This window comes from Equus asinus, chromosome X (genome assembly GCF_041296235.1).
Source record: "Equus asinus isolate D_3611 breed Donkey chromosome X, EquAss-T2T_v2, whole genome shotgun sequence".
NCBI classification, from domain to species: domain Eukaryota; kingdom Metazoa; phylum Chordata; class Mammalia; order Perissodactyla; family Equidae; genus Equus; species Equus asinus.
The window spans coordinates 25,438,947-25,455,645 of NC_091820.1; the positions used below are offsets into that span (position 1 = coordinate 25,438,947).

Sequence of the window (16,699 nt, forward strand, 5' to 3'; positions counted from 1 at the left end):
TCAAAGGGAAGAAAGCCACCAAATGGGTTTTAAAAAGGGAAAATCTAACATAATGTTGATGCCTAGAAAGAGGCTTAAAATAAGAGAATAATATACTCCCTCAGCTATGACTCAGATGTCCTTTTAAAGAGCCAAGAAGTGAAGAGGACAGCGAGCCAATCTACTGAGCACACTGGATGAAGAGATGAGAGTTCTGACTGCAACTATGACTCCACGGACCAATATTAAAGTGGCTATGTCTTCTGGTTCTTGTCTTACAGGATAGATCTGTCATTAAGGGCCTGTGTTGAAAAGCACCCTGCGGGAATATTTACCCAGTCAAATCTAGAGACCCCTGATTTATAATAATCTGAATGAGCATTGTGTGGCCGTTAATTATGATGATGAAGGTTTAAGAAAGGTATTGGCTATACAGCAGAAGGTTTATATGCTATATGTCTCATCAGTCGCAATATTTATTATGTGTAGAAAAAGTGGTTATTTGCCCCGTTATTGTGTGATGAAAGCCACAAATGGGTGGAGGAACAAATGGAACACTTGGATCATTGAGGAAGAATTAAGTTTAATTGGCTGGGCCTACTTCCCTGAGATTGAAAAGCTAGAAATGTGATGTGGATGGTTATAGAAACTTCTGTGGCACGCCCACACCAACGTCCATTTAGAAGTGACTACTATTCAGATGATGTTAGCCTGGGTGACCCAACATTTTGCATCTCAAATTTATCTCCTAGGAATAGTAAAGATGTTAGTACCAAATGCAACAACACGTCTGGTGGACCAAAGAGCGTGGGACCACTTGAAATAAAAGAACCTTAGGAGAATTAGGAGTTGGGCGAGGAATAGCTGGGCAGGTCGAATTTGCTCTGAATGAGAAAAGATAAACTGATGGAAAAGACCTCCCAGTGCAAAGGGAGCACTTTGAGGGCATCCAATGCCAGGAAGAAGGATAAGGACGGCAAGCCTCCCAGAATGCTAACTGGAAATGGAACCAGTGCTAACTGGAGAATGGAACCAACAAGGTGCTCCTTAACAGCTTCAGCACCATGACTGAGGGCCAGCCATCCTTTCCCTAGTGTGCAACTCAGGAGTAGTGGACAAATTTCAAACAGGACTACAGTGCTTCCCCTGGGAGAGACATGGGTCCTGTTGCAAGACCCCTCTCTTTGAGCATCAGTGTCTGTCAAACCATGTGAGCTGAGAAAATCAGTTTGGCTCTGTCCTCAAGCTATTTTGCATTCTGAAATAACAGAGACCTGGCCACTAAGCTAAGTGAAAAATAATACATAGCATATGGGAAAAGCAGATTTTTGTGGCAGAGGGACAAAATAGTTACCCTGGCCTCTCGGGCCGCCCTTGCTGGGTGAGGCAGCCTGTGACCATGGATGCATAGCCTGACTTTAAGGCTGTTGCCCTTATTGTAGCCTTTTCCTGCAAGAGACTGTAGACTTGTGAGCCGTGTTATTGTGGGTCCTGGGAGTCTTCTTTAGCACCGAACCCTGTCTAATGCCACACTCAAAAGGTGAGGTGCATTTACCAAGAAAGGAGCATACTGTTCACCTGGTCGGTCATGGTGAGGGTGAGTCCAGCAGCCGTGCCTTTATTCAGACAACGCCAGGCTGTACCAAATCTCTCTACTGGGTGATTTCGTTGCTGAACAGAAGCACATTGTTCTCTATTTCTTGTTTGCAGAATATTTGTCACATTTATCAACTGCAGTATATTTAGCCCTATGGTTTGGGCTCTCTCCAACCCACCACACACTAATAAACTAAATACACGTGCTTTGTTAAGCGCATTTTTATTTCTGCTCTTAGAAGGTGGCTATATTTTTAATGTTAGAAGCCACACATCTATAGCATGCCATCCGAACTACAGAAGGAGAAAGAAAAAGCTTAGATTCTCTTCTTCATAACTTTCAATGGAGGATCAGCCATATGAACCACCTCATAAATCCTTCTCACCAAGATTTTCTCTTTGTCTCTGCTTTTCTGTCGAGCTTCATTTTCATTCACAATGCGCTGAAAGGCAGTATAGAGTCATGCAACATTAAACCGATTACAAACTGGGGACATTATAGGCCAATGGCGATGCTCTCAACTTAAATAGCAAATTCTCTATAGTGGATAAAATTGCATTATTCAGGTTTCCGCAATATTGAAGCTTTGATAGTGAAGTGAAAAAAATAAGACCAAGAGCTAAATAGTGGTAGCTCTGCATATTTTCTAAGGCATCTGCAATTCAAACTCTTCACTGGCATCAGGAAATCATGGAGATAACATCATTAATTTTCATTAAAGTAAGAGTGAGTGGAAGTGACCTTCGGTTGGAAAAGCTAACCAGGACAAGTTTTATTTGCCTGCACCACAGACAATAGCTCTTTATCATGGCTTTGCAGGCACAGAAATGACAGAAAGGCCGGAAGATAAACCTAAGCAAATAAAAAATTAAGAGGAAATTCTTATATCATCCACCGAACAGTGAAGTAATGTGACCACACATGTTTTCAATAATAAAAGGATTGGTGAACTCTTCATTCTATATTCATACTACACATGGAACCCTCCTACCATTCTCGACAATGCAGTACTTAATTTAGATAAATACACCCTAATTTTGCTATACCTGAATCTTTTCCAAATACGAGAAAAGTCATGCTCAGAAAGGAAGTGCTGAGAATTTCAAATCTGCTTAAAAGTGGAAATTCCACATTCTACATTCAGAGCTTAACTTTATTACAAGATTACAACCTCAAATGGCCAACATTTTTTATAATATCAAATTCCCCAATTTTCCCAACGTTTATTGGAAATTTTAATATCAATTGAAATGATAGAAAATGAGACACATTTTTGAATAGAATAATTTTCTAACAGAAGAAGTGAATAATGCCTAAACCCAAAGTCAAAAGGAACATTATGGAAAGGGACGGTCATTATAAGGTTTTCCATCTCGTCTATTTCTAGGCTTTTTCAAAGGATAACCTGGAACAGCTGATTCTCTCTTTTGAACTCTTAGGATCTCACAGGAATATACTATATACTATAGCCCTTTACAATAACTAGGTCATAATTACCCCTTTACCAATGCAAAGTAGTATCTGTGGGATGGGGCAGGGCCAGGAGAAGAACAAGAGGCAGAAGACTCTCCATCCAGCCCTCTGCCTCGGCCCCCATCCAAACTGCCTCTTTCCAGCTCTGGTACATTAACACGTCCCTAAGGAAATGCTAGGCCTGGGGAGCCCTTTAAAAAGCACTTAAACTTGGCAGCTATATAACTGAAAAATGATAGCTTTACACTGTAAGCTATAAGGAAATGCAGGCCTTAATTTACTTTCATTCCTACCTTCATTCCACGAAAACATATTAAACCCTCTCTGTGCCAGGCTTTGTGCTAAGCATCGGAGAGACCAAGATGAAGAGGAGAAGCCTACTCTTTCCTTCCAAAGAATTCCACTGCTAGGATGTTTCTTCTCCATCTCCGTGTACAAAACCACATGCCAGCGACGCTCCTTGTCCATCTTATTGCTACCCTCTGCAGACCCCCTGGTCAGACGCCTTCATTCCTGAAGACCTGGCAGCCAGGGTTCACAGTGCTTCTCTCTTCCCCAGTCCTGGCCCCAGTTCTGGATGATTTCAACATTGGCATGGATGACTCACGCGTCACTCTAGCCTCTCAGTTCCTTAACTTCCTATTTCATCTTCACGGAGATTCACATCTACACCACCTCTGCCACCCACTCAACTGGTCAACTCCTAGACCTAATCACCCGGACCTGTTCCAATTCTGAAATAATGTTTAGCTATGCTACTCTCTGACCATAGCTTCTCGGCCTTCCAGTTACTTCCTCTACCTCCCTCGATAGTTAGCCTCTTGATCCTCCTACCTCCTAACGACCAACTTCCACCTGAATTCACAGCTTCTCCTACACAACACAGACTTGACAGGCATCACTTTAACTACTTAACCACTCTGTTGACCAAATCCTCACTTCTCTTGCCCAGCTGTCCTCTGCCTGCCCGGGGACAGAGCCATTCAGCTCCTGACTGCTGGGTGTGCCTGGAGAAATACCGCGGCCCCGCAGATTGGTGCTGCTGTAGTATACTCAGCCAACTCTGGGCTCCATAATGCTGCTTCTCAAATTAGCCCTCTCTCTCGTTCTCCACAAAGATAAGCCCAACCTCAACTTCCTCACCTTCCGCTGTTAATTGCAGCACAGGAACTCTCCACCTTCACACAGAAAACAGAAACCTCTACATGGGCACCCCTCACCTTCCTGCCAACAGGTCTCCTTAGTTCCCTGGCCCTGCAAAGATCGTTTCCTCAGCTCTACCCATTACAGTGGAAGAGAGGTGCCCCTTCCTTCTCTCGGGTTCTGGATTACCTACCCCATCCTCTGAGAACTCACATTTGTTTTATTATCTCCTCTTGTGCCAATAATTTCAATCTTGTCCTCTCTTCTTCTCATATTCATTAAACAGACTCAGGTGTCTCTCAACTTATGTGTATGTCCAGTTCATTAATTCCTCAGCCCCTTCCAGCTAACTACCATCCCTTTCACAACTCAATTTCTCTACGAACTGTCCATGCCAACCGTCTTCACATTCCCACTTTTGCTTTACTTTTAAGCCCACTTTAGCATGTCCACCATGCCTCTAAAATCTCACCAAAGTTAGTAAGGACCTCCTTGTCACTAAACCCAACGGGCTCTTTCGCCAACTCCATCTTGACCTCCCGGCAACATCTGACCCTAGAGGCAGGCCCCTCTTCTTTCTTCCCACACGGTATGCGGCACTATAACCTCCTGGTATTCTCCTTCTCCCCCTCTGGCCATTCCTCTGCAGTTTCTTCTGTATATTGTTCATAGTCTGTCTTAAATACCCTTCTCACTCTATACTCTCCCTGAGCATCTCCATGCTGATGATTCCTAAATATTATTTGTATATTTCTCCTGAGCACCAGAGCTTTATGTCCAACTCTACCGGGCAAGTCCACCTTTCACCCGAGCCAAGCACCTGAGCATCTTCCTTGATTCCCCCTCACCCAGCAAATCAAATTAATTGCTAAGGCCTGTCAATTCCACCGCATTAGTATTTCTCAATTCTCTACTTCTTTCCATTCCTACTCTGCCAATTCAGGCCACCATGTTGCTGGTTTAGATTACTGAAACTGCTCAGCAAGTCTCTCTCCCATCAGTTACACAACCCACTCACCCCCACCCCCCAAATCCACGCTTTATTCCTTAGCCAGAATGATCTTTCTAAACGAAAAGGCCATCATGTCGACCCCCTGCGTGGCTCCCCACTGACCTCTAAATTCTTCACTTAAGTTTAAAAAGCCTTTCACAATCTGCTTCCAACTTCTCTCTCCAGGCAAATAGTTCACCAGAACCCCTCCGTGGAACTCCGTGCTTTAGCCACGTGAAAGTATTTTCAGTTCGTGAATGCGCCTCTGGACACCATGCCTCAGCACGTGCTATTCCGTCTGACAAGAACACTTCCTGGAGTGAGCTCTGCTTACCCTTCTGAACTCATGTAGCTTGGATATCACCTCTTCCAGCAAACTTTCTCCGAACCTCACAACAACTAGCTGTTACCTCATTCTTCCACCGTTACATGACTAAATACATGCCTTTGAAATTTACTCTTTACTTTTCCTCAGGGCGCCCATCAAGCCTGGAAATAGAGACAATATCACTTTATTTTTCACAGATTGTAGACGTTCTTGATGATCTTATGTGCATTCATCTGTCTCCAGACTTATGGACACCCTGTATCTCCCTCATTAGACTGTAAGTTCCATCAGGGTAGGGACTGTGCCTGTCTGTTTCATGGTCATGACATCAATGTACATGGGCGCTCAAACAATATTATACTATAATTCCCTTTGCTGATACAGATAGTTATATAAACTATCTGAGGAAAAGATAGAGCTGTATGACACTTCAGGATTTTCCCACTGATGTATGAAGTTTAGCAAAAGCAGAAGAACAATCTTGTCATCTTGCTTCTGTCACAGCATTTATCTGAACATGAGCATTCAAGCTAAAAAACAACACACATCTGTGAACTTTGGTTTGGATAAGGCAATCTAATACCAACCCTTCAGATACTAAATACATTTCGTAAGAAGAAGAAAAAAGGTAGAATAGGAGGAGATCATTCAAGTTTCATAAAGATAATGCTGGATGCCTATGCCATTAGCTGGAAAATAAAAATTGCCAATATCTTATCAATTCAACATCAGTAGCTGAGGAATGGTGACAGGAATGATTCTAAACAATCTAACAAAATAGTCTAGGTGAACATTAGGCCAAAGATACTTTTAAAAAATGAATTCTATGTTACAGCTGGGCTGGTGACAGCTATTTCTCCGCTCCCCAAATGAAAATAACCTCGACCCACTTTTTTTTAAGCAAAGAATAACTATCAAGTATTTCGAGCACTGGTGAATACTTACAGCAAAGGGCCTTCTGCAGTCTTCGGAGTTTCATGGCAGTCCTATAAGCTGAGAACCTGACATTATTCAGGTCAGCTGAAGAAAAAAGAGGGAAAACAAAGATCATTTGTTAGTTCATCAAGAAAGCATGGACAAAAACTCCCAACGATTTGCCAACAGCTACAACAACAACAAACATAGGCTGGGAGAAAAAAATCTCTTGTATATGCCCCAAGTTTCGGGAGGTGAAATTCTGTCAATGTGGGGAAAGAAAAAAAACGTCTTTTTGTTCTCTGACAATCAGGAGAGCTAAGTTCCATGAAGGACTACAGTGGCGTAGCCTGCAGGGCGTTCGTGTAGTTCTTGCTCCCAAAGCGGAAAAAAAAGAGAGACGGTTTATTTTCTAGACTGTAATCTTGGTTCTATTGTAGTGAATCTTTGCTACACAAGATTAAAGAGAACAGGGACAATATTAGTGAAATAGCTATGAAACCTTAGCAAACAATCAAGTTGCAATGTAACATTTTTTTCTGATTATCAAAGTTAAACATGCTCACTGTGGAAAACTTAGAAATCAAAGGAAAATATAAAATCAGTCAACAAATCATCCATAACCCCATTACCCAAAGATACACCCTGTTAACATTTTGAGTATTTCTTACTGAACATATGTGTATGTCTGTGAGACATATTTTAAAATACAACTGAGATTAAAATAAACATTTGGCTTTATATGCTAAGGTGCAATCATTCTAACATTCAGCACAGATTAACAACTCAACAATTTCTGCTACCGTGGTTTCTATAGTCACCTGTCCATCAAGTCGCACCTCATCCTACCTATCAGAAAGTTCTACGTAGATCAGATGCCCTTGCCCAAGTCTGTGGAAGCCTTGAAATACACTGGGCTGTATTTCTTTTCTAGCATTTCTGTGTATTTCTGTTTCAGGAACTCAGCTCCAAAAAGCTCCTTGAAGGCAAGTACACTGTCGCCTACTTCTGTCAGATTTCCCAGCGACATAATATACGACTGCTCTCTAAAAAAGCAGGTCTAATACAGCTCGGGGACTGACTGACAGACTGAATGACTAAACGAACAAATGAATGAAAGAAAGAAAACAACACACTGGCAAACATGGCTAACTGCCATAATTACATGGCACCCACAAAATCAATTCTAACTGGGGGTTAGTAAAGGGAAATAATTTAACCCATATCCAAGTCACTTGGGTCAACACTTTTAGCTTTACGGCCTTTGCAGAGAACAAACATAAAAACCTGAATTGAAATTAGGGGGAAGAAAAACAATGCCTGTAATTGACTTTAAAATATTCAGTGTAAAAATCAAAAAGACTGACGATACTAAATGCTGATGAGGATGCAGAGCAACTGGAACTCACATACACTGCTGGTGGGAGTGAAAAATAGAACGACCTCTTTGGAAAGCCAATTTAGCAGTTTCTTAGGAAATTAAACATACATCTATCTTATGATCCAAATATTCTACTCCTAGATATTTACCCAAAGGAAATAAAAACATGTCCACACAAAAAGATGTATAAGTGAATGTCCATAGTAGCTTTATCCGTAATAGCCCAAAACTGGAAACAAACCAATAGGAGAATGAATAAATAAATTATAGAATAGTCGTCCAATGGGATACTACTCTGCAATGAAAAAGGAACTAACTACTGATAAAGCAACAATGCAAATTGATCTGAAAAACATTATGCTGGGTAAAAGAAGCCAGACAGAAAGAGTAAATACTGTTTGAGTCCATTCATATGAAATTCTAGAACAGGCAAATCACACCTATAGCAACAGAAGGCAGATAGATGGTAGCCTGGAGTGGGGTAGGGGCTGGGTAACCACAAAGAACACAAGGCTATTTTTTTTTTTTAAGATTTTTAAAAATTTTTTTCCTTTTTCTCCCAAGACCCCCGGTACATACCTGTGTATTCTCAGTTGTGGGTCCTTCTAGCTGTGGCATGTGGGATACCGCCCCAGTACGGCCCAACGAGCACTGCCATGTCTGCGCCCAGGATTTGAACTGGCGAAACCCTAGGCCACCCAAGCAGAGGGTGCGAACCCAACCACTCGGCCACGGGGCCAGCCCCCAACAAGGGTATTCTTTTGGTGACTGAAATGTTATATATCGATGGGTATAGAGGTTACATGAGTGTATAGATTTGTCAAAACTCAAACTGTACACTTAAAATGGATACATTTTAGTGCGTTTAAATTATGCCTTAATAAAGGAGGTGGTAAGACTTAAAAAAAAACCCTCACATGGACAGTACAATATGATGTATGCGTGTGTTAGCTTAAGCTACACTGCAGAGGTGGTCAGTTGTCTTAATCAGGAATGCACACTCCAGGGGTGGTTAGCTAGCAATTAATCAAAACGCCTCACTCCAGAGGCGGCCACTGTAAGTGCCTCAGCTATATTTAGCTCCTATTACACCAGAGGTTTCATTAATTATCCTAATTAACGTTAGATGGTCTCACATTGGTGATACTAGTGGTTTGAAAAATATCAGGACTGAGGGAAAAGGTTTAGAAACACTCCCCGCCCTCACACTAACAGGGCGTGAGAAGAATCTAGCAGGCCTTCCACCTTTCGAAATGGTGCCCTAGGGTAGATTCCAAAATATCCAGCTATGGCTCATTGGATTCTTGGTTGCCTGAATTCAACTAGATGGTTGACGGAATCTTGCTGTTAGAGCAATGGTTCTCAAACGTGAGCGTACATCACCTGGAGGGCTGGTTAAACATACAGATTCCCAGGCCCCATTCCCAGATTTTCTAATTCTGTAGGTCTGGGGAAGGCCTGAGAATCTGCATCTCTAACAAGGATCCTTCCAGGTGACGCTGATGCTGCCGATCCGGGGCACACTTTGAGAACCACTGTGTTAGAGGTGTGGATCGCCAGCCTCTCAAGCCAAGCACTCAAGACAGAGCTGTGACTTCATTGTGCCTTCGGCACAGGCTTAGGATTGTTTTGTGCCCTGTGGCTAATAAATGTTCCCCTGTGACAGAGCTTGCTCTGAGACATGCTTTCGTGATAAACTGGTAGCCAAGATGTAGATCAGAAGGCAGCCTTCAAACTGTGTCTGAGCACGCATGGCCACCAACACCTACCAAAGAGAACCTGTGTGGGTCCTTGTTACCCAAACTGTGATTCAAGGACCAACAGCATCAGCATCTCTTTGGAGCTTGTTAGCAATGTAGACTCTCCGGCCCCACCCAGATCTATGAAGCAGAATCAACATGTTAACATGAGCCCCAGGTGATTCATAGGAACCTTCAAGTATAATAGAGCCTTTCATTGTGCCTTTTAATAGTTTCTGGTTCCATGTTGTTAAAGTTCAAGTGTAAACTCTGTACAAAGACCTGTGTTGTCTTTTGTTTTTCTATCCTTCTACATTCCATTTTGTGGGCTTTTAGGAGATTATTTAACGAATATTAGAGTCAATTAGACCAAAAACTCACCTCTGGGATATATTTGTAGGCCTCTCGTTTATGGTGAACGCCAATAAAAGGTATTCAATAAATTTAAAGTATCTAAAAGCGTCTTGAAAGGCTACAGGTACAGATTCTTTCTCCTCGAAATGAATTAACTTTTCCCTGGACCTTGTTCTCTGATGACTAGATCTTGATTTATCTGGGTCCCTCTGACTGTCCTTCATTCTGTCTCCCCCACAGGAGTCGTAGTTCTTCCTTTGTCTCTCTTCCCCAGTCATCATTGCTTATCTTTTTGGGTGATCTCAGCCAACTCAGGGTTATCAGTTATCTTGTGGCACTAACTCACGAGAAACTAATTCTTGTCCTCCCCTCCATATTGGTTTAACACCATTCGCCACGACAATCACCAGTACAACCACTCACCAGTCCCTATACTTGCTAGTGCAGAGTTCCTTCACACACACTCAGAAAAGAGTCCCTTTGGCTCTTTATAAACTAAGCAACGTAGAGACACGGATATGTACTTCTAGTCAAGCATAGATCACTTTTCTTGCTCTTCCTTTTCCCTTTCTTTCTCATCCTCCGTTTCAATTGCCTCTTAACTCATTGGTCTAGTTTCCTACTATTTTCCATCTTTCATGAAACTAAGATCCCTCTCTTGTGACCCCAATTCTACCTCCCTTTCCCATTTTCCTGGTTCTATTCAGAATTCAGAACAAATGGTCTAAAATGAGGTCAGAAGCGCCATCCAAATCTCACAGTTCATATCAAGAATTGGCAAATCCTATGAGCTAGAGATCAAGTGGGAGAGGCAAGGATGATCTGATTCTCTCAGGGCGTGGTTCAGTGTGGAATACTATCAGAGACAAGCATCTGGAACACTCCTGCTCTAGCATTGCTCTCAGCCTCCCTAAAGCAGTTCAAACTTCTTCCCTTCCAAATCCTTCTAACTACGGCACATTCTGACTCAAGTTAATCCTCCCTGACACCTTTTCTGCATACCCTCAACCCACTGCAGGGAACAAGCCTTCTGCCACCAGATTTCTATGCACCATGATCCAACCAGTTCTCCATGAGTGATTCAGGAATACCAAAAGAAAGTAGCAGGGAAAGTGTCAGGTCTTCATCACAATGCAACAGAAGCCATACAAATTTATAGCCAGTAACCATCAGTGAATTGCAAGGGAGTTCTGGTGCCTTAAAAGTCTTACTCAAGAGAGTTAACCATCTGTGTTGTTTGAGTCTGCATGTGTTGCTAGGAATCTGCAGCACCACTCCCTCTGGTTTACAGCTGGAAGAGCTAAGTCTCTGCCTTGTGAAAGCATGTAGGATGCACACAAAAACTTCAAGATGCAGTACAGCTGTGGACAATGTGACATTGTCCTGGGCTGGGGCTGGAACTGACCTTGTAGCTAAAGTATGCATGCAGAATAAAGCTAAAGTTCCCCATCCCCATCCCCCTTGGGAGGCTGGCCTCCAACTTCCCTGGGAGCTGCCTTTCCAGGACTCCGATCCAAGTTGCAAGTTGTAATGAACTCACTAGCTCTCACAACCGGAACTCAAGAGGAGTCAGACTATCCAAGAAACGAGTTACACAATGTTTCCATGGCGGCTGGGAGAAAGGATAAAAATGCACTGTACATTCCTCTTCATGACTTGAATTATTTTATCCAGGGCTGATTCTAGCTTAAAAATAGAGAAATCTAGAAACTTAAGGAAAAAGGGCAAATATCAAACCAACTACCCCCTCAAGTTGAATCAACAGCTACTGAAGTGATGGTCCATTTGGCTTCTATTTTGAGGCACAAAACAATAGATTTCTTTGCCCCTTTGTTTAGCCTATGAATTTCTCTTCACTTTGGTAAATATTTCTGTTTTACCATTTTTACCTTCATTCAGTGCAAGGCAGCGGTGGAAGGTGTCAAATTCACCAGAAAAAGACGACTGACCAATCAAGTTCAAGTCACGAATCTAGACATTAGACATGCTCTTGCACAAACAGCGAAAAACACCTCAGCATTTTAAAGACATGGGAAAATTTGGAAAATATTATAGAAATAAAACATCAAGCCCCTTCATTTCAATTTTACAGCCGGTTTCTGCCTTTTAATCATACTTCAAAAATCCTGCTACCTATGACTGAAGTGAGGTCTAGAATTCAAAACAAGGAGTATTTTAGTGCAGCTTCCAATGGCTTGTGGAGACTTTGGAAAGGCCCAAAGTTTCAGTATGTTTATCTGTTAGGTAGAAAGAATGATAATGACCTCATAAACTTAATGAATGGAAAGAGCTGGATGGCTAAAGATTATTCCAACAGATAAATTAATGTTGCTGTCTTTGTTTCTTCCTACTAACTCTAATTCCCAGAAGAAATTTAACCCAAATCTCTCAGGTGATCATGAGAGAAAAATAAAATTTAGAGGAAGTATGATTTTTTTGGGTGCAGTTCCAACTTCAGTGCTGGGCATACAATGTGAATTTACTACTGCACGTCTATTTTAACAATTTTCCAAAGAAGCCAAAACAAAGCAGTCTCCCAACAACACATCTCTTCTATTATAGGAAGGTGGCAGATTTTAAAATATAATAATGTATCTCTCTGATTCCCCAGCCTCATTCTTCCTATAGCATTCTAATGGACTCACCACATGGCAAGTATTCTTGTCAGCTCAAACTCGCTAGAACAGACAAGAACCACGGATCTTAATGAGGCTTGAGATAAATTGAGTAATTTAAACCAAGTCTGGCTTGAAAGCAAACTGAGCCAAGATGTCCAGGCTTCAGAAGTTTTAGAGTATAATGTAGCATTATCGAGAACTCTTCAAGAACAGGTAGGATTTCTGGAACGTATCTTTCAAGAATTAGCCAGGAGAGAAGAGGTCCATTAACACATTACAGTTGACCTATAATTTTTTTAGATATATTTGAGGCCTTCTAAAATCTGCACCCATTAAAATCTCATCATCAACATAGAGCTTCAGTTAAATAGGGAAAAAATAAACCCACACAGAGAGAAATAGGAATTACACATTCATCCTTCCATGAACCCCAGAAAGCCGACCGTGTGAACTTATAATTACTATCAAGTTATGTTTCCAGGTGTGAAAGAGTGATACTTAATTGTCACCAGTGACTCTCTGGGATTCTAAAAAATGAAGAAGAGAAGGAATAAAGCATCCAGTGTGGCACAAATGGGGAAGACTCAGAATCGTAGATGAGAGAAACAGGTTATAAACCAAAAAGAAAAAATTGAGTTCAACTGTGAAATAAAAAGATAGCACAGAATCCCGACTGTGGGTCGTTCAAGGCCTTTCTGGCTCCCTCCTCTCGCTTGGCCTTCCTCAGCAGAATCTCACTACATACTTCTTAGCAACACTTATCATGGAAGAGTTGAAATTCAAATTAGTTTTGCTTCTTGTTGTTCAGCTGCTCTGGTAAAAGGTTTGTTGAGAAAGCAGCTTCTGTAACAAATGGCCAATGTAACATTTTTTGGCGGGGGATGGAACTGTGTATCTTAAATGCCATTTCTGGGGCCCAAATATCCACACTGCTACACCATGTTCCTCTTATATAAGCTTCAAATCAGAGGGTTTGGGCTCTAATTCTAAAATCTTGCCCACCAAAAAAATATATATAAAATAATACTGATGATTAAAAGACTCTTTAGGCAAAACTGGTTTACAGCTTTTTTCAAGACATCCAACTATCCATAACCCTTCCAGCTAGCCTTTCAACACTTAGTGAGAGTGCGCGCACAGGGAAACACAGGCCAGGCAGGCTTCGCTGAGAAAGTGAAGTTTAAGCAAAGATCTGAAGGGTGATAGGAGTCAGCCAGGTGAAGAGTGGTAGGAGCAGCACAGGCAGGATAAAAGGCAGCGTGTGCAAAAAAGGCTTTTAAGCAGAGAAGAGCCGTGGACCATTAAGAATCCAAAAAAGGCCAATATTGCTGAAATCTCAGAGAGCAAGGAGCAGGAATGGCCCCAGATAAGGCCTGACAGGTAAGCCTGGGCAGGCCCATTGCAGGGCCCTGCATATCATGTTAAGGATTTAGGCCTTGGGACTTCCAGTTAAACACGGCAGATGGCACAGACTCGTCCATCTTTCCTTAATCCTGAAACTCTACTAGGAGGACAGAAAAAGAATTAAAAATGACATCTACCCAAAAGAAAAGAGACAAAACTGGGGAGGAGATGACAACAGACCAGAACTCCAGTATCTCGGAAGCTTGGAAGATGATCTGGCAGTAACTGATTTAGGACACCAGAGAAATCCCAAGCCTAAATTAACATGAGGCAAAGAGGGAGAAAGTTGGTGATGGTGCGTGCCAACGTATACAGCAAGAAGTCTCAGAAATTAGAGGCTCCAGGTTCCTTTGAACGCTGTAATGTGGCTGAAATACAAGGATTGGTTGCAAGTCTTTGGAGCCCTAAACACCTTCTCCACCACCCCACGCAGCCAACATCGCAGCCACCTCCTGCTTCATCCTGACAGAAGGCTGGAGGTTTAATCTCAGGAGAAGCTGCACCAGACATGGGGGCAATCAGGAGCAACTAAACTTGGGAGTGAGATAAAGGCAGTGAAAACAGAGAAATTAAGCACCACGTTGGCATACTGAAAGAATTAAATCCTTAACTTCATTCCCTATTCCTGAACCCCTATTTGGTCTGCCTTTTCTTCTTCTGTCAACTCATTGAAAAAGCTCTTCTATCTAAGCATGTCCTTATTTGCCATCCTTATCATCAGAAGCAACTTCAAGCAGCAAGGTCACTAAATTGGTCCTCATCTCTGCTCATCCTCACGTCATCTTCATGCACCAATCATAACTGCACGAAATCAAGCCCATGCTCTTTCCTCTCTAGTCTTCCTCTTGACAAGAGACGTAGTCCACAGTCTACTCTCGTTACTGGGATGAACGATATGATTCCCTTTCTTCGACTCAGAACCTTCAGTCGCTGCTCTCTTCTGTTTTCCTCAATCCTAACATGGGCAACTCAACTACTGACAGAACTATCAGAACAACCTGAAGTTATAAACTTACCCCAGTCTCCTTCAACTCTATCCTAAACTTCATTAATTAAGCAATCTTACCACTCTCTTTCTTCGTAAGTGAGCACACATCCCAGATTCTCTAGGGCAGAGACAGTTTAATTAAACTTTGCTTTTTATAATAAAGGTGAGACATTTAATATTATCAAATGCCTTAATTTTTATACTTTTGTGAAGCTTTCCACATAACCGAGTTCACAAATCATTTGTTAAAAATTGTGTCTATTTTTTTGGATTGGAAAAGCATACTTTCTTTGCGATATGATCGACACTACCTATTTCAAATCTACCATCCTTTCTCACCGTGGGGGAATTTGTGGAAAACCTACTTTAATGATGAAAATAAACAGCAGTAAATTTCTTCCTTTCCTTTAATGCTAGCCTCATCTTTGTTTCCAGCTTTAGAATGCCTCAAATCAGATTTCCCTAAACTCTAACGTTCCTACTTTGGCTTCACCTTCTCAGCTTACTTATTTCTTCTCCATCCTTATCTCCCAAGATTTCAACATATGATCTTTCTCCCAAAACTCTGATCTCTTTCAATTATTTCTCCGGTAACCACAGACCAGAGGTCATAAAGTGGCTGAATTTAGTCTGCAGACTCGTTTTTTTGTTTTTGTTTGGTTGGTTAGTTTTGGCTCACATAATGGCTTTTAAATTGTTGAATGATTTGCCAATAGCTAAAAATCGAGAGATTTCCCATTGTTCTGCTTCTAAACCTAAAGAAGAACCTAAAGACTCACATTCTTGCATGACAATAGCAGATGCTGAGGCCCATTTAGCCCTAACAGAAGCTTTTCAGGCTGCCCCAGTTCCCACCCAGCCACCTTCAGTCATTTAAACCGCCAGTTTGGCCCCAGGAGGCATTTCTTTTTAGATTCTTGTCTCAGCCAGACCACTCCCTTATTTCCGCCCCCCCCACCCCTGAACTTAACATTTTCCCTTCAGTTTCACTCTTTTTCGTGTCCAGGTCGAAGCTCTTACTGTGGAGGCTATAACTAGCTATTATCTGGCTTTCACTCAAATTACCCTACGGAAACAGTTCTTACTGGGTTTTCCAAAAATTTTCCAGCTATTAATTCTTCGGACTCCACCTTTCACTAATGCATTCAAACTAAATGATTGTCCCACCAAAAATATTGCCTCAATACGCTTACTTTTCCAGTACAAGAACGGATGGGCAGAACCAAAACCACCATCAGTCTACTGACTATATTTCATGAAGTGACAATTACTTACACATTTTAAATCATCAGTTAACATTTATCTAAGCATCTATGATGGGTCTAACCGTATCCTAGACTCAGGGGTTAAAGACCCAGGCTTCTAAAATACTGGGGAAAACAGAAAGATAAATTATTCACTCACACAAAATCAGTACATGTTTCCTGTGTGTTTGTAATGTGCCAAGCAATATCCACATAGAATACTCTAGTTATGTGAGCATGCTTATGTACATACACAAACACGGTGCAAGTAGTCGTGTATTTTTATATATCAAGCACAAAAGTAGTTTCCAACACGATGTAAGGTGTATTCCAATGAACACTTTTAAGGTCAATGGAACTGAAAATTTTCCATGTAAGCCATGTTATTTATGAAACAGTGATTAATTTTTTTTTTTAAGATTTTATTTTTCCTTTTTCTCCCAAAGCCCCCCGGTACATTGTTGTGTACTTGTAGTTGTGGGTCCTTCTAGTTGTGGCATGTGGGATGCCCCCTCAGCATGGCCTGATGAGCAGCACCATGTCTG

General features: G+C 41.7%; 1 protein-coding gene across 16 annotated transcripts in view; it reads right to left on the reverse strand.

Annotated features, from left to right (window-relative positions):
* DMD (dystrophin) overlaps positions 1–16,699 on the reverse strand; it is a 2,265,680-nt gene that overhangs the window by 95,837 nt on the left and 2,153,144 nt on the right. For all 16 annotated transcript variants that reach the window (XM_070503127.1, XM_070503123.1, XM_070503121.1 and 13 more), the window contains one exon: positions 6,457–6,531. In XM_070503127.1, the coding sequence (XP_070359228.1) occupies positions 6,457–6,531 (75 nt within the window). The remainder of the gene's footprint in view (positions 1–6,456; positions 6,532–16,699) is intronic.